This window comes from Pleurodeles waltl, chromosome 7 (genome assembly GCF_031143425.1).
Source record: "Pleurodeles waltl isolate 20211129_DDA chromosome 7, aPleWal1.hap1.20221129, whole genome shotgun sequence".
Lineage (NCBI taxonomy): Eukaryota > Metazoa > Chordata > Amphibia > Caudata > Salamandridae > Pleurodeles > Pleurodeles waltl.
The window spans coordinates 1548477889-1548496718 of NC_090446.1; the positions used below are offsets into that span (position 1 = coordinate 1548477889).

Genomic DNA, 18830 nt, shown 5'->3' on the forward strand with positions numbered 1-18830 from the left:
ATAACCCAGAGGGCCATGGTAAGGGCAGATACGGGGGCCAATGTGAAAGAACACGCATGTGAATAACCCAGAAGGCCATGGTAAGGGCAGATACGGTGGCCAATGTGCAAGAACACACATGTGAATGACCCAGAGGGCCCTGGTAAGGATGGATACAGTAGCCAATGTGCAAGAACATGCATGTGAATAACACAGAGGGCCATGGTAAGGATGGAAATGGTATCCAATGTACAAGAGCACGCATGTGAATAACCTAGAGGGCCATGGTAAGCGTGGAAAAGGTAGCCAATGTGCAAGGACATGCATGTGAATAACCCAGAGGGCCATGGTAAGGGCAGATACGGTAGCCAATGTGCAAGAACACGCATGTGAATGACCCAGAGGGCCATGGTAAGGGTGGAAACGGTAGCCAGTGTACAAGAGCACGCATGTGAATGGCCCAGAGGGCCATGGTAAGGGTGTAAACAGTAGCCAGTGTGCAAGAGCATGCATGTGAATAACATAGAGGGCCATGGTAAGGGCAGATATGGTGGCCAATGTGCAAGAACACACATGAATGACCCAGTGGGCCATGGTAAGGGTGGAAACGGTAGCCAGTGTGCAACAGCACACATGTGAATAACCCAGAGGACCATGGTAAGGATGGAAACGGTATCCAATGTGCAAGAGGCCAAGTGTGAATAACTGGAGGGCCATGGTAAGAGCTAATACAGTAGCCAATGTGCAAGAGCACACATGTGAGTAACCCAGAGGGCCATGGTGAGGGCAGATACGGTGGCCAATGTGCAAGAACATGCATGTGAATAACCCAGAGGGCCATGGTAAGGGTGGAACCGGTAGCCAGTGTGCAAGAGCACGCATGTGAATAACCCAGAGGGCCATGGTAAGGGCGGATACAGTGGCCAATGTGCAAGAACACACGTGAATAACCCGGATGGCCATGGTAAGGGCAGATACGGTGGCTAATGTGCAAGAACACGCATGCGATTAACCCGGAGGGCCATGGTAAGGATGGAAACGGTATCCAATGTACAAGAGCACGTGTGTGAATAACCCAGCGGCCATGGTAAGGATGGAAACGGTATCCAATGTGCAAGAGACCACATGTGAATAACTGGAGGGCCATGGTAAGAGCTAACACAGTAGCCAATGTGCAAGAGCACACATGTGAATAATCCAGAGGGCCATGGTAAGGGTGGAAACGGTAGCCAGTGTGCAAGAGCATGCATGTGAATAACCCAGAGGCCATGGTAAGGGCAGATAAGATGGCCATTGTGCAAGAACACGCATGTGAATGACCCAGAGGGCCATGGTAAGGGTGGAAATGGTAGCCAGTGTACAAGAGCACGCATGTGAATAACCCAGAGGGCCATGGTAAGGATGGAAATGGTATCCAATGTGCAAGAGGAAACGTGTGAATAACTGGAGGGCCATGGTAAGAGCTAATACAGTAGCCAATGTGCAAGAGCACACATGTGAATAACCCAGAGGGCCATGGTAAGGGTGGAAACGGTAGCCAGTGTGCAAGAGTTTGCATGTGAATAACCCAGAAGGCCGTGGTAAGGGCAAATACGGGGGCCAATGTGCAAGAACACGCATCTGAATAACCCAGAGGGCCATGGTAAGGGTAGATACAGTGGCCAATATGCAAGAACACGCATGTGAATAACCCAGAGGGCCATGGTAAGGATGGAAATGGTATCCAATGTACAAGAGCACGCATGTGAATAACATGGAGGGCCATGGTAAGGGTGGAAACGGTAGCCAATGTGCAAGAATACGCATGTGAATGACCCAGAGGGCCATGGTAAGGGTGGAAACGGTAGCCAATGTACAAGAGCACACATGTGAATAACCCAGAGGACCGTGGTAAGGGTGGAAATGGTAGCCAACGTGCAAGAGGACACATGTGAATAACTGGAGGGCCATGGTAAGAGCTAATACAGTAGCCAATGTGCAAGAGCACACGTGTGAATAACCCAGAGGGCCATGGTAAGGGCAGATACGGTGGCCAATGTGCAAGAACAAGCATGTGAATGACCCAGAGGGTCATGGTAAGGATGGCTACGGTATCCCATGTGCAAGAACACAAATGTGAATAACCCAGAGGGCCATGGTAAGGGTGGAAATGGTAGCCAATGTGCAAGAACACGCATGTGAATAACTGGAGGGCCATGGTAAGAGCTAATACAGTAGCCAATGTGCAACAGCACACGTGTGAATAACCAGGAGGGCCATGGTAAGGGCAGATACGGTAGCCAATGTGCAAGAGCACACATGTGAATAACGCAGAGGGTCATGGTAAGAATGGAAACGGTAGCCAATGTGCAAGAGCACACATGTGAATAACCCGGTAGGCCATTGTAACCCGGAGGACCATGGTAAGGGCTGAAAAAGTATCCAATATGCAAGGCCACGCATGTGAATAACTCAGAGGGCCATGGTAAAGGCAGATATGGTACCAATGTCCAAGAGCACACGCGTGAATAACCCAGAGGGCCATGGTAAGGGCTGAAATGGTAGCCAATTTGCGAGGGCACGAATGTGAATAACCCAGAGGGCCTTGGTAAGGGCTTATATGGTACAAGTGTCCAAGAGGACGCGTGTGAATAACCCAGAGGCCCATGGTAAGGGCTGATATGGTACCAATGTCCAAGAGCACGCATGTGAATAACCCAGAGGGCCATGATAAGGGCTAAAATGGTAGCCAATGTCCAAGAGCACGCATGTGAATAACCCAGAGGGCCATGGTAAGGTCTAAAACGGTAGCCAATATCCAAGAGCACGCATGTGAATAACCCAGAGGGCCATAGTAAGGGTGGATACAGTAACTAATATTCAAGAGGGCGCAGATGGTAGCCACTGTACAAGAGCACGCAAGTGAATATCCCAGAGAGCCACGGTAAGGGCTGAAAAAGTAGCCAATGTGCAAGAACAAGCATGTGAATAACCCGGTAGGCCATTGTAACTGAGAGGGCCATGGTAAGGGCTGAAAAAGTAGCCAGGGTGCAAGAGCACATGTGTGAATAACCCCGAGGGCCATGGTAGGGGCTGATATGGTAGCCAATATGCAAGAGCACACGTGTGAATAACCCAGAGGGCCACGGTAAGGGCGGATATGGTAGCCAATTTCCAAGAGCACATGTGTGAATAACCAGGAGCACCATGGAAAGGGTGGATACAGTTGCCAAGGAGCACAGGGAAGAATGGAAACACTACCGTGAGTTGAAGTTGCCATGGAGGTACGGTAAGTACCTTTCAAGGGAGCTGCAACAGGTACTAATCTGTGTTGTCACAGGGAAATGAACGTCATTAAAGTGCCCACACACTGGACTTCACTGGGTGGAGACAGCAAGACCTTTCATCCATGAACAGGATGAGTTTGTCCTTCTCGGTCACTCTACAAGGAGTCAAGTTCCGAGCCCAAGGATGGCCGAATGCTCCTTAGCTACATCGGTCTCGCTCAGTGTAAGGTAAAAATGTGCCATTTGTTAAGATGAAAGTTGTCAACACTATTGGTAAGTAGACGGCAGACCAGTCCAGTCTTCTAGTTATTGGGACCTTCTCCAGCAGTCAGGGACATCTTCAAGAGCCCATTGAATGATTCTCTACCTCAGATCTGACCCTACCCTGTCCATGGACACTCGGCCACCCCAGGAACCAGGAAGGCCAACACTACAAGGAAAAGAAGACCATGGCCAACAGACATCATGACCAGAAATGGCTGGAGCTGTTGATAAGAAGAGACAGGGGCCTGTTTCTCCAGCAAAATGTCTTGTTTCTTGGTGGTAACATACCCTCTCCAATCTTTTACTAATGAGGCCCCTCCAGAAACAGCTGTCCCCATAGTGCATTAACAGAGGTCCCTCTAGAAATAGCTCCCTCATAATGCATTAACAGAGGCCTCTCCAAAATCAGCTGCCCATATTCTTTCATTTACAAAGCCCCCTCTAGAATCAGCTCCCTCATATTTCATTACCAGAGACCCCTCTAGAATCAGCTCCCTCATAGTTCATTAGCAGACGACCCCCTAGAATCAGCTACCCTCATATTTTATTACCAGAGACCCCTCTAGAATCAGCTGCCATCATATTTCATTACCAGAGATCCCTCTAGAATCAGCTCCCTCATATTTCATTACCAGAGACCCCTCTAGAATCAGCTCCCTCATATTTCATTACCAGAGACCCCTCTAGAATCAGCTCCCTCATATTTCATTACCAGAGACCCCTCTAGAATCAGCTCCCTCATATTTCATTACCAGAGACCCCTTTAGAATCAGCTCCCTCACATTTAATTACCAGAGACCCCTCTAGAATCAGCTTCCTCATAATTCATTACCAGAGGCCCCCTCTAAAATGAGCTCCCTCATACTTCATTAGCAGAGACCCTTCTAGAATCAGCTCCCTCATATTTCATTACCAGAGACCCCTCTAGAATCAGCTGCCATCATATTTCATTACCAGAGATCCCTCTAGAATCAGCTCCCTCATACTTCATTAGCAGAGACCCTTCTAGAATCAGCTCCCTCATATTTCATTACCAGAGACCCCTCTAGAATCAGCTCCCTCATATTTCATTACCAGAGACCCCTCTAGAATCAGCTGCCATCATATTTCATTACCAGAGATCCCTCTAGAATCAGCTCCCTCATATTTCATTACCAGAGACCCCTCTAGAATCAGCTCCCTCATATTTCATTACCAGAGACCCCTTTAGAATCAGCTCCCTCACATTTAATTACCAGAGACCCCTCTAGAATCAGCTTCCTCATAATTCATTACCAGAGGCCCCCTCTAAAATGAGCTCCCTCATACTTCATTAGCAGAGACCCTTCTAGAATCAGCTCCCTCATATTTCATTACCAGAGACCCCTCTAGAATCAGCTCCCTCATATTTCATTACCAGAGACCCCTCTAGAATCAGCTCCCTCATATTTCATTACCAGAGACCCTTCTAGAATCAGCTCCCTCATATTTCATTACCAGAGACCCCTCTAGAATCAGCTCCCTCATATTTCATTAACAGAGTCCCCTCTAGAATCAGCTCCCTCATAATTCATTACCAGAGACCCCTCTAGAATCAGCTCTCTCATATTACATTAACAGAGGCCCCTCTAGAATAATCTGCCATCAGACTTCATACATTAACTAAGACCATCATAACCTGAGTGGACCTCATAGCTCACTCACTGAAGGTTCCTGCCCTCAGAAACCATGTGCTGCCCTCATATTGCACACACTGCTTCTCCTCTTCAAAACCTGTGCTGCCCTCAAAAGCCATAAGGCATCCATGGAGAGACTATTTCTGCACTCAGTTACTGACACACTCATACTTCACCCTATAACACACTGCCCCACCTTCCTGCACCAGCCAACCACACACATCAGGCCCTGACTCTAAACAGTGCTGCTCCAGGCTGCACCCAGAAACCACGAAGGAGCTCAAGTCGCACAAACCGCCTCTGAAAAGCACCCTAGAAGTAGAAACTGAGCGATCCCTTCCATAATGGTGGATCAGTTCCAGAATTGAATGAGAAGAACCCTAGAGTTGGAAACTGAGTGATCCCTTCCATGATGGTGGATCAGTTCCAGAATTGAATGAGAAGAACCCTAGAGTTGGAAACTGAGTGATCCCTTCCATGAGGGTGGCTGAGTTTCAGAACTGAATGACAAGAGCACTAGAGATGGAATCTGAGTGATCCCTTCCATGATGGTGGATCAGTTTCAGGATTGAATGAAAAGATCCTGGTCAGCCAGGTCCCCCCGCCCAACGCTATTCCATCTCTTCCATCGTCTCACAGTCTTCAACGTTGGCCATGTCCTACATCACTAAGTACCCAGAGGTTTACTCTTTAGTCAAAGCTGCCCATGGTGAACCACCCACCAACCCCAACATTTATCAACCTCCCGGGGGTGCACTGTGGTCCAACCAACCACTCAGCTCACCAAAGACCTTGAGATTGGTAATCGCTTCGCCACTGCCCGACGCGCCGGCTGTTACTTGGCAGCAGAAGGGCCTCTCATCCATGATGTCCACCACATTGATGACCAGCGAGAAGTCTCCATCCATGTAGACCCTCGAAGTGTAGTCGGTGTTGTCATCCACCATGGCCATCGTCTCATCGCGGTATGCGATTCTCTGGCGTTGGAAGTTCTTATCAGTCTGTTGGGTTCAGAAGTGAGAGTCAGGGTTAGGCTGTATCCATTCCATGCCACTAGTCTAAGGACACTCAGCGATGACACCCCAACAGTCTGTTCCCCCAAGAGTGAGCAAGGTTGGGTTGAATACATATCTTGCCACTAGCCTAAGGACACTCAGCAATGATCTAGGTGTCTGGCTCAGTTTATGGTGTACACCTTTGGTGTGGCACCCTATACTGCATCCAGGGAACGCTCAGTGTTAGTGAATAGGTGTCCAGATAACAGAAGCTCTTTAGCGGTAGCTGAGGCGAGCAGCTAAAGCTTATTTAGGAGGAATGTAAAGCACTTGCAATACCACAGTAGTCAGTCAATCACTCACTCACAAGAAAGAACCACACAAGTGTGGCAAAAATAAAGGACTCTTCATTCCATTGCTAGTACTAGACTAGCACTGGCATATCTCCCTTTGGAGACAGCTACACACAGTATATACACACAAAAGTAACCAGCAAAAATAGCATAGAAATATACAGGGCGCAAAGGGAGGGCCAAACCATATACTAAAAAAGTGGAATGTGAAAGTGACACTCAAGCTAAGGTAAGTGTTGCAACTAGCTAGGTGTTGGGGCCAGTCAGGAACACCAGAGGTAAGTACAGTAGGTGACCCCAGCAACCAGGAGTAAGTCAGTTACCCGCCCAGTAGTCACATAGGCTAACACAGAGAGCAGTGGTTGGAGTTTGTGGAATTCAGGACCCTTCCTAGTGGACCCAGAGGAAACCAGCAGACAAGAGGATGGATGGAGAGTGCCCCTGCCCCAGGATACCCAGAAGACAGAAGTACCAGGTACCCGGATGCAGAGGGGAGAAGGAACTCTCTCTGAAGTCAGTGGATGACTAGGATTTTCCAGATTTTGTCACGACCCATGGACCAGGCCAGCGGAACCTAGGGACGGATTCTGGACGTGGAGGCCCTGCAAACGAAGAGGACAGAGTCCAGCACCCAAGGAGGTGCCCACGTGGTGCAGGTGGCAATGCCCACTCTCCTGAAGATGAAGGTCCTGCAGGTTGGTGGAAGAAAAAGTCCAGCTGAAGGGTCCAGGAGCTGATGAAGATTCCAGGAGTTGCTAATGAGCTGCCTTCAATGGTTGCCGGATTGCAGGAGCATCAGTGAGCAGCCAGATCACAAACAAACACTGGCAGATACATATAGAGGGAGAAGAAGAGTTTACAGAATTGTGGGGACCAGCAAGGTCCAGGAGGCTTTACCCAGGAGTGGGAGTTGGAGCTGGCCCTCAGCACACAGGAAGTGGATGGAGCCCCCAGACGTGGCTCACAGGGAGTCAAACTGAGGCCTTACCAGCCCAGCAAAACAATAGTACCACGTCGCAGGAGTTGCAGGACAGGTGCTGATCTTCAGTTTGCAGAGTGCTGGGGGCCAGGGCTTCTTGAAGGCTGAAGATCTCCCAGTGGAAGAGTCACTAAGCCTTGGCAAATGCAACAGTCGTGGTGCACATGGGAACCAGTCCAGTGGCAGGAGCAATGGCCCAATCTTCCAACTTGGATAGCAGGCAGACAGGATCCTGAGGACGCAACAGACCAGTTGCCGATGCCTTGAGGTGCCTGCGGATGCAGGGGAGTGACTCCTTCACTCCAAGGGAGATTACTTTGTGCTTCCTGGTGCAAGCAGAGTCCGTGTGACCCTGGAGGATGCACAGCCTGGGATGTTGCAGAATTCTTTCAGGAGCCGGAGAAACAATGTTGCAGTGGGAGCCTTCCCACCAGAAGCAGACGTGTTTTGATTCCAACAAAGACCATCAGCGGTTCCAGAGACCAGGAGCAGATATTGTCTTGCAGAGAGTTCCTTGTAGAGTCTCTCGATGAATCCGAGAACCCACCCACAAGGGAGCCCCTAAATAACTCTAAAAGGGGGTTGGTTACTCACAGCAGTGACCCACCTATCTGAGGGGGTCAGATGCTCCCAGGGACCTCTGCCCATCTTATTTTCAAGATGGCAGAATCAAGTGGCCACCTGGCAGAACTCTGGGTACCTCCCTAGTGGAGGAGCTGGACAGGGGGGGTGGTCAGTCCCTTGCCCTTTGTGCAGTTTCACGCCAGAGCGGGAACTGGGTGCAAACTGAATTATGCAACAAGCAGTTAAATTTATGGGGAACATAATCACTGGGGACCTGGTTAGCTGGATCCCAGTGAACTACAGTCCAAGCACACTGACACCAGGCAAAAAGTGAGGGTAACTATGCCAGAAAGATGGCACTTTCCTACAAATGACACCCCAGCAATCTGTTCCCTCAAAAGTGAGCACTGAGACAAGATTGGGTTCATCTATTTCATGCTAATAGTCTAAGGACACTCAGCGATGAAACCCCAACAATCAGCTCCCCCAAAGGTGAGCACTGAGTCAAGGTTGGGTGCATCCATTTCATGCCACTAGTGTAAGATCAATCGGCAATGACACTGAACAATCTGTTTCCCCACAGGGTGGCCCATCCCCAGAGGGCAGGATACTTACAATGAACCACTCCACCTGGCGAGATGCAGGGTTCCCAGAGACCGTGTATGTGCAGGGGATGACTGCTCGCTTGGCCAGCTCAACCTCCAGCTCCGGGGGCACAGAAACAATCACTGCAGCGAGGCATCCTGTGGAGAGAAGAGACTCATGAGAACATGGACATCCACTTACACAGTAGCCACCAGAGGTTGAGAACACTGCTTCTAGCCAGCACCAGACTACTAGAGTGTGCAGAGCGGAGAGTAAGAACCTGCAGAGAGGAGGTCCCTGCAGAGAGGCGGTCTCTGAGGATAAGGAATCCTGCAGAGAGAGGACCCTGCAAAGAAGAGGTCTCTGCAAAGAGGACCCTGCAGAGAGGAGGAGGGCCCTGAAGATCAGAGAACCCTGCAGAGAAGAGAACTCTGCAGAGAGGAGGACCCCGTAAAGAGCAGACTTCGGAAGCGCGCTAGGACAGTGGACACAGAGCAGACCTCTGAAGCGTGCCAGGACAGTGGGCACAGAGCAGACCTCTGAAGCGTGCCAGGACAGTGGACACAGAGCAGACCTCTGAAGCGTGCCAGGACAGTGGGCACAGAGCAGACCTCTGAAGCGTGCCAGGACAGTGGACACAGAGCAGATCTCTGAAGCTTGCCAGGACAGTGGATAAGAGAGGAGCAGACCTTTGATACACGCTAGGACAGTGAACAGAGGGGAGCAGACCGCTGAAGCGTGCTAGGACAGTGGAGAGCAGACAGCTGAAGCGTGCTAGGACAGTGGACAGAGGGGAGCAGACCACTGAAGTGTGCTAGGACCATGGACAGAGGGGAGCAGACCGCTGAAGCGTGCTAGGACCATGGACAGAGGGGAGCAGACCGCTGAAGCGTGCTAGGACCATGGACAGAGGGGAGAAGACCGCTGAAGCGTGCTAGGACCATCGACAGAGGGCAGCAGACCGCTGAAGCGTGCTAGGACAGTGGACATAGAGGAGCAGACCTCTGAAGTGCGCTAGGCCAGTGGAGAGAGGAGAGCAGACCTCTGAAGCGTGCTAGGACAGTGGACAGAGGGGAGCAGACCTCTGAAGCGCCCTAGGACAGTGGACAGAGGGGAGCAGACCAATGAAACGCCCTAGGACAGTGGACAGAGGGGAGCAGACCGCTGAAGCGCCCTAGCACAGTGGACAGAGGGGAGCAGACCGCTGAAGTGTGCTAGGACAGTAGACAGAGGGGAGCAGACCGCTGAAGCGCCCTAGGACAGTGGACAGAGGGGAGCAGACCGCTGAAGCGCCCTAGGACAGTGGACAGAGGGGAGCAGTCCACTGAAGCGCCCTAGGACAGTGGACAGAGGGGAGCAGGCCGCTGAAGTGTGCTAGGACAGTGGACAGAGGGGAGCAGACCGCTGAAGTGTGCTAGGACAGTGGAGAAGAGAGGAGCAGACCTCTGATACACGCTAGGACAGTGGACAGAGAGGAGCAGGCCTCTGATACACGCTAGGACAGTGGACAGCAGACCTCTGATACACGCTAGGACAGTGGACAGAGGGGCGCAGACCGCTGAAGCATGCTAGGACAGTGGACAGAGAGGAGCAGACCGCTGACAGAGGGGAGCAGACCGCTGAAACGTGCTAGCAAAGTGGACAGAGGGGAGCAGACCGCTGAAGCGTGCTAGAACAGTGGACAGAGGTGAGCAGACTGCTGAAGCGCACTAGGACAGTGGACAGAGGGGAGCAGACCGCTGAAGCACGCTAGAACAGTGGACAGAGGGGAGCAGACCGCTGAAGTGTGCTAGGACAGTGGACAGAGGGGAGGAGACCGCTGAAGCACGCTAGGACAGTGGGTAGAGGGGAGCAGACCTCTGAAGCACACTAGGACAGTGGACAGAGGGGAGCAGACCTCTGAAGCGCGCTAGGACAGAGGGGAGCAGACCTCTAAAGTGCGCTAGGACAGTGGACAGAGGGGAGCAGACCTCTGAAGTGCGCTAGGACAGTGGACAGAGGGGAGCAGACCGCTGAAGCGCGCTACGACCGTGGACGGGGAGCAGGCCGCTGAAGCGCCCTAGGACAGTGGACAGAGGGGAGCAGACTGCTGAAGCGCGCTAGGACAGTGGACAGAGGGGAGCAGACCGCTGAAGCGCGCTAGGACAGTGGAGAAGAGAGGAGCAGACCTCTGATACACGCTAGGACAGTGGACAGAGAGGAGCAGACCTCTGATACACGCTAGGACAGTGGACAGAGGGGAGCAGACCTCTGATACACGCTAGGACAGTGGACAGAGGGGCGCAGACCGCTGAAGCATGCTAGGACAGTGGACAGAGAGGAGCAGACCGCTGACAGAGGGGAGCAGACCGCTGAAGCGTGCTAGCAAAGGGACAGAGGGGAGCAGACCGCTGAAGCGTGCTAGAACAGTGGACAGAAGTGAGCAGACTGCTGAAGCGCACTAGGACAGTGGACAGAGGGGAGCAGACCGCTGAAGCACGCTAGAACAGTGGACAGAGGGGAGCAGACCGCTGAAGTGTGCTAGGACAGTGGACAGAGGGGAGGAGACCGCTGAAGCACGCTAGGACAGTGGGTAGAGGGGAGCAGACCTCTGAAGCACACTAGGACAGTGGACAGAGGGGAGCAGACCTCTGAAGCGCGCTAGGACAGAGGGGAGCAGACCTCTAAAGTGCGCTAGGACAGTGGACAGAGGGGAGCAGACCTCTGAAGTGCGCTAGGACAGTGGACAGAGGGGAGCAGACCGCTGAAGCGCGCTACGACCGTGGACGGGGGAGCAGGCCGCTGAAGCGCGCTAGGACAGTGGACAGAGGGGAGCAGACCGCTGAAGTGCGCTAGGACAGTGGACAGAGGGGAGAAGGCCGCTGAAGTGCGCTAGGACAGTGGACAGAGGGGAGCAGACAGCTGAAGTGTGCTAGGACAGTGGACAGAGGAGAGCAGACCGCTGAAGTGTGCTACGACAGTGGAGAAGAGAGGAGCAGACCTCTGATACACGCTAGGACAGTAGACAGAGGGGAGCAGACCGCTGAAGCATGCTAGGACAGTGGACAGAGAGTAGCAGACCGCTGACAGAGGGGAGCAGACCGCTGAAGCGTGCTAGGACAGTGGACAGAGGGGAGCAGACCGCTGAAGCGTGCTAGGACAGTGGACAGAGGGGAGCAGACAGCTGAAGCGTGCTAGGACAGTGGACAGAGGGGAGCAGACCTCTGATACACGCTAGGACAGTGGACAGAGGGGCGCAGACCGCTGAAGCATGCTAGGACAGTGGACAGAGAGGAGCAGACCGCTGACAGAGAGCAGCAGACCGCTGAAGCGTGCTAGGACAGTGGACAGAGGGGAGGAGACCGCTGACAGAGAGGAGCAGACCGCTGAAGCGCCCTAGGACAGTGGACGGCCATACATCTCGGCACGTGGTCACTGCAAGGGTCATCTTTGAAGTGGCAGAATCCAGTGTGTCATTTAATGTTGTGCTCCTATTTCACTAGGTTTAGTCAACAGATGTTCAATATACACACATATATGCATGTGACATACATATATACATGCACACGAAAATACATACGTGCTATATATTACCTAGTGGCGATCGCCACTATGTAGGTCTAGTTAGGACCATGTTTCCATAGAAAAAGCGTTTTGACTTGCCTATATTTTTGTCTCCGTTTGACGAATCTTCACAAAATTGTCCAAAAAATGTGTGGCAGTGATTCTTGTTCCGCACAAAATGTTTTAGAGTGATCTGTCAAACGGGGGCCGATAAAAAGGGGGGTAATAAAAGCTGTGTTTCCCATGTTAACTCCCATAGATGCTTTGGACATTACTACAGCTCGAACCACTGGACGAAATTACACCAAATGTGGCAGAAATCTAGCTTATGTTCCACATATTGATCTTTTGTTTATTTGATATAAACCTGGTCAGTAGTTTTTGCAATATTAACCCCTTAGCTGCGCCTCCCCCCGCACTCCCCCACCAGGCTGAACCCTATATTGGCTATTTGGGGTATTTCGCACTTAGGCCTTCATAACTTTTTTCCCACATAAGCTATCCACACCAAATGTGCATCCTTTTATTCCAACATCCTAGGGATTCTAGACATACCAAGAGTTTGTGGGTTCCCCTGGAGGAGGCCAACCATTTGCCAAAATACAGCGAAAATTTCATTTTGTTTTTTAAAAAATGGGAAAAAGGCCTTGTTGTTTTTCTCTGAAAATGGCATCAACAAAGGGTTTGCGGTGCTAAAATTACCATCTTCCCAGCTATCAGGAACAGGCAGACTTGAATCAGAAAACCACATTTTTCAACACATTTTTGGCACTTACTGAGACATACCCCATTTTTAAGATTTTTTGCGCTTTCAGCCTCCTTCCAGTCAGTGACAGGAATGGGTGTGAAACCAATGCTGGATCCCAGAAAGCTAAACACTTCTGAAACGTAGACGAAATTCTGAATTCAGCATTGGGTAATTTGTGTAGATCCTACAAGGTTTTCCTACAGAAAATAACAGCTTAAATAAAAAATATTGAAATTGAGGTGAAAAAACAGCCATTTTCTCCAACTTTTTCCTGCCACGTCAACTTTTTCAAAGCAATATACTGTTACGTCTGCTGGACTCTTCTGGTTGTGGGCATATATTGTATTGTATTGTATTGCAATAGTATTTATATAGCGCTTACTACCTCTGGCAAGGCATCAAATCTTTTTTCAGTGAGTTGCACACTACTCTGGAACCCAAAAGGAATTAGTATAGGGAAATAGGAGTACAGTTTTAGTATTATTATGAGTTAATTTGAGCTGCGGATATGTGAGTTTGTTAGTTGGATTGACTAGAGTAATGGAGGGCTAGAGGAGGGAAGAATCCAGAAGTGTTAATTGGGAGTTTATTGTAATTGGATGAGGCTTGGGATGTGTAAAGGATAGATGGGGGAGGGAAGAGTCTGTGTAAAGGATCAGGGAGATCATAGTAGCAGGAGGGTTTGGCTGAGCGAACGTTGAGATAAATGAGGGAGAGTTAGTAGGGTTGTTTGGGAGATCATGGTAGTAAACTGAGGTTTGGGGTGAGCTAGATGTGGTAGAGGAGGGAAGATCTTAGGGAGGGTTAGTTTTGAGATGAAAGTAGTAGAACGGGTTTGGGATGAGAGAGTGGGAGCGGAGGATAGATTGATAGAGAGAGTGATGGGGAGACAGAGTAAAGCTTGCAAGAGAGAAAATTTATATATACTTTTTATTTATTTTATTTATATATACTATTTTATTAATATTTTCCTATTTCCATTTATTTATAATTTTTATATATTTTAACTTTAATTTACCTATTTATAATTAGCATTTTATTTTATTTATTTTTATATCCCTTTTCTCTAGTGCAGTAGGGCTGCAGTAAAAAATAGATATGTAAATACATAGCAAGGGAATATATGTGCAAGGAATATAATAATGGGTATAATATGAGAAGAAATGAAGTACTGTATAAACACAGACTTTCAAGATTTCTATTATTTGAAGGTAATTAATAAGTGTACTTTTTTAACATTTATCTATCTTTCCTTAATTTTTGACTAGCAAAATGCTTATGATAATAAAACATTTGATCAGTGTGATATAAAAACGAGAGCAGGGATTCATAAGTATGTAATATAACAATTTATCTAGGAGCTATGCAATGCCTATGAACATGTTAAGCATAGAATAATATACACATACATATGTATGTATATACACACACACACACATACATATATATATATATAGATATATATATATATATATATGGAAAATGTCACTTACACAGTGTACATCTGTTCATGGCATGAGATGCTGCAGATTCACATGCTTTGCACATCCCGCCATCTAGTGTTGGGCTCGGAGTGTTACAAGTTGATTTTTTCTTCGAAGAAGTCTTTTCGAGTCACGAGATCGAGGGACTCCTCCCCTTTCGGCTCCATTGCGCATGGGCGTCGACTCCATCTTAGATTGTTTTCCCCGCAGAGGGTGAGGTAGGAGTTGTGTATGCTAGTAATAGTGCCCATGCAATGGAGTAAATATGTATGTACATAATGTGGCTTAAAGCGATATATTTACAAATTTACAAATGTTCAAGATCAACTTCAAACGGCTACAGGCTCCCGGGTGGGCGCATGTAAATCTGCAGCGACTCATGCCACGAACAGATGTACACTGGGTAAGTGACATTTTCCGTTCGATTGCATGTGTAGCTGCAGATACACATGCTGTGCATAGACTAGTAAGCAGTTATCTCCCCAAAAGCGGTGGCTCAGCCTGTAGGAGAGGAAGTAGTCTGAAACAAAGTTCTCAGTACAGCTTGACCTACTGTGGCTTGTTGTGTTGTTAACACATCCACGCAGTAGTGCTTGGTAAACGTATGAGGCGTGGACCATGTAGCTGCCTTACATATTTCAGTCATTGGAATGTTTCCTAGAAAGGCCATGGTAGCACCTTTCTTTCTAGTTGAGTGTGCCTTTGGTGTAATAGGCAGTTCTCTTTTTGCTTTGAGATAACAGGTTTGAATGCATTTAACTATCCATCTAGCAATGCCTTGTTTGGATATTGGATTCCCTGTATGAGGTTTTTGGAAAGCAACGAACAATTGTTTTGTTTTTCGAATTTGTTTTGTTCTGTCAACGTAGTACATTAACGCTCTTTTGATGTCTAATGTATGTAGTGCTCTTTCAGCTACAGAATCTGGTTCTGGAAAGAACACTGGTAGTTCTACTGTTTGATTCAAGTGGAACGGTGATATGACGTTTGGTAAGAACTTAGGATTTGTTCGTAAAACTACTTTATGCTTGTGTATCTGAATAAAGGGTTCTTGTATAGTAAATGCTTGTATCTCACTTACTCTTCTTAGAGATGTGATGGCAATTACAAATGCTACTTTCCATGTTAAGTATTGTATCTCACATGAGTGCATGAGTTCAAACGGTGGACCCATGAGCCGTGTTAAGACAAAGTTAAGGTTCCACGAAGGAACTGGTGGCGTCCTTGGTGGGGTAATTCTTTTCAGACCCTCCATAAAAGCCTTTATGACTGGGATCCTAAAAAGTGATGTTGAGTGCGTAATTTGCAGATAAGCTGAAATTGCGGTGAGATGTATTTTAATGGATGAAAAAGCTAGCTTTGACTTTTGTAAGTGCAGTAGGTAGCTGACGATGTCTTTAGCAGATGCGTGCAAGGGTTGTATTTGTTTATTATGGCAGTAATGAACAAATCTTTTCCACTTATTTGCATAGCAATGTCTTGTGGTTGGTTTCCTTGCTTGTTTTATGACCTCCATACTTCCTTTGTGAGGTCTAGATGTCTGAATTCTAAGACTTCAGGAGCCAGATTGCTAGATTCTGCGATGCTGGATTTGGGTGTCTGATCTGTTCTTTGTGTTGAGTTAACAGATCTGGTCTGTTTGGAAGCTTGATATGAGGCACTACTGAGAGGTCTAGTAGTGTTGTGTACCAAGGTTGCCTTGCCCAAGTTGGTGCTATTAGTATGAGTTTGAGTTTGTTTTGACTCAATTTGTTTACCAGATATGGAAGGAGTGGGAGAGGGGGAAAAGCGTATGCAAATATCCCTGACCAACTCATCCATAACGCATTGCCCTGAGAGTGACGCTGTGGGTACCTGGATGTGAAGTTTTGGCATTTTGCGTTTTCTTTTGTTGCAAATAGGTCTATTTGTGGTGTTCCCCATTTTTGGAAGTAAGTGTTTAGTATTTGGGGGTGAATCTCCCATTCGTGGATCTGTTGGTGACCCCGAGAGAGATTGTCTGCTAACTGATTCTGAATTCCTGGAATAAACTGCGCTATTAGGCGAATGTGGTTGTGAATCGCCCAATGCCATATTCTTTGTGCCAGGAGACACAACTGTGTCGAGTGTGTTCCTCCCGGTTTGTTCAAATAATACATTGTTGTCATGTTGTCTGTTTTGACAAGAATGTGTTTGTGGGTTATTATCGGTTGAAATGCTTTCAACGCTAGAAATACTGCCAGTAGTTCTAAGTGATTTATGTGAAACTGTCTCTGCTGATTGTCCCATTGTCCTTGGATGCTGTGTTGGTTGAGGTGTGCTCCCCACCCTATCATGGAGGCATCTGTTGTTATTACGTATTGAGGCACTGGGTCTTGGAAAGGCCGCCCTTGGTTTAAATTTACATTGTTCCACCATTGAAGCGAGGTGTATGTTTGGCGGTCTATCAACACTAGATGTAGAAGTTGACCCTGTGCCTGTGACCATTGTGATGCTAGGCACTGTTGTAAGGGCTGCATGTGCAATCTTGCGTTTGGGACAATGGCTATGCATGAGGACATCATGCCTAGTAGTTTAATCACCATCTTCACTTGTATCTTTTGTTTTGGATACATGGCCTGTATTACATTGTGAAATGCTTGTACCCTTTGTGGACTTGGAGTGGCAATCCCTTTTGTTGTGTTGATTGTCGCCCCTAAGTATTGCTGTGTTTGACACGGCTGAAGGTGTGACTTGTAGTTGAGTGAGAAACCTAGTTTGTGGAGGGTTTCTATGATATATTTTGTGTGTTGTGAACACCGTTCTTGCGTGTTGGTTTTGATTAACCAATCGTCTAGGTACGGGAACACATGTATTTGCTGCCTTCTGATATGAGCAGACACTACTGCCAGGCATTTTGTAAAAACTCTTGGCGCAGTTGTTATCCCTTATGGCAACACTTTGAATTGGTAATGTACCCCTTGGAATACAAACCTTAAGTACTTTCTGTGTGAAGGATGTATCGGTATATGGAAGTATGCATCCTTTAGGTCTAGTGTTGTCATGTAGTCTTGTTGTTTGAGCAATGGGATTACGTCCTGAAGTGTCACCATGTGAAAGTGATCTGATTTGATATAGATATTTAATGTTCTGAGGTCTAATATAGGTCTTAGAGTTTTGTCTTTTTTGGGTATGAGAAAGTACAGCGAGTAAACTCCTGTTCCTCTCTGACGAATTGGTACCAGTTCTATTGCATCTTTTTGTAACAACGCTTGGACCTCCAGTTGTAGAAGATCCATGTGTTGTTTTGACATATTGTGTGTTTTCGGTGGGACATTTGGAGGGAATTTTAGAAATTCTATGCAATAACCATGCTGGATAATTGCTAGGACCCAAGTGTCTGTTGTTATTTCCTCCCATTGTTTGTAGAACTTGGTTAGTCTCCCCCCACTGGTGTTATGTGTTGGGGATTTGTGACGTCGAAGTCACTGCTTGTTCTGTGGAGTTTTGGGACTTTGGAACTTCCCTCTACTTTTTGGGAACTGTCCTCCTCTATAGTGTCCCCGAAAACTTCCCGCTGATATTAGCTCTGATAAGTGGGCCTTGTTTGTGAGGTTGTGGGTTCCGTGCTTTGTCCTCGAAACCCCCCTCGAAACTGTGATTTACGAAATGTGCCTCTGCTCTGTGGGGAGTAGAGTGCGCCCATGGCTTTGGCCGTATCTGTGTCTTTTTTGAGTTTTTCGATCGCAGTGTCCACCTCCGGCCCAAACAACTGCTGTCCGTTAAATGGCATATTCAGCACAGCTTATTGTATTTCCAGCTTGAATCCTGACGTACGCAGCCATGCGTGTCTCCTTATGGTCACTGCTGTATTTACTGTCCTAGCAGCTGTATCCGCTGCATCCATTGCAGAGCGTATCTGATTGTTCGAGATACTCTGTCCTTCCTCCACCACTTGTTGTGCCCTTTTTTGAAACTCTTTGGGCAAGTGTTCAATGAAATGTTGCATTTTGTCCCAATGACCCCTATCATATCTCGCTAGCAATGCCTGTGAGTTGGCAATGCGCCATTGGCTGGCCGCTTGTGCTGCAACTCTTTTCCCCGCAGCGTCGAACTTGCGACTCTCCTTGTCTGGAGGTGGTGCGACTCCTGAGGTGTGTGAGTTCGCTCTCTTGTGAGCTGCCCCTACTACCACAGAGTCTGGTGTTAATTGCTGCGTGATGTATACAGGGTCTGTTGGTGACAGCTTGTATTTCTTCTCCACCCTTGGAGTTATGGCCCTGCCCTTCACAGGCTCCTGAAACACCTGTTTGGAGTGTTTCAGCGTTCCCGGAAGCATAGGGAGACTTTGGTACTGGCTATGTGTGGATGATAGTGTGTTAAATAAAGTCATCCTCGATAGGCTCTGCATGCAGGGTGACATTATGAAACGCCGCTGCTCTTGACACCACCTATGT

The 18830-nt window shown here is 48.2% G+C and overlaps 1 protein-coding gene across 2 annotated transcripts in view; it reads right to left on the reverse strand.

Moving 5' to 3' along the window:
• Positions 1-18830, reverse strand: part of BCAM (basal cell adhesion molecule (Lutheran blood group)) — a 233016-nt gene that overhangs the window by 111841 nt on the left and 102345 nt on the right. For both annotated transcript variants that reach the window (XM_069201450.1, XM_069201449.1), the window contains exons 2-3: positions 8671-8798; positions 5949-6165 (exon numbers count right to left, since the gene is read on the reverse strand). In XM_069201450.1, the coding sequence (XP_069057551.1) occupies positions 5949-6165; positions 8671-8798 (345 nt within the window). The remainder of the gene's footprint in view (positions 1-5948; positions 6166-8670; positions 8799-18830) is intronic.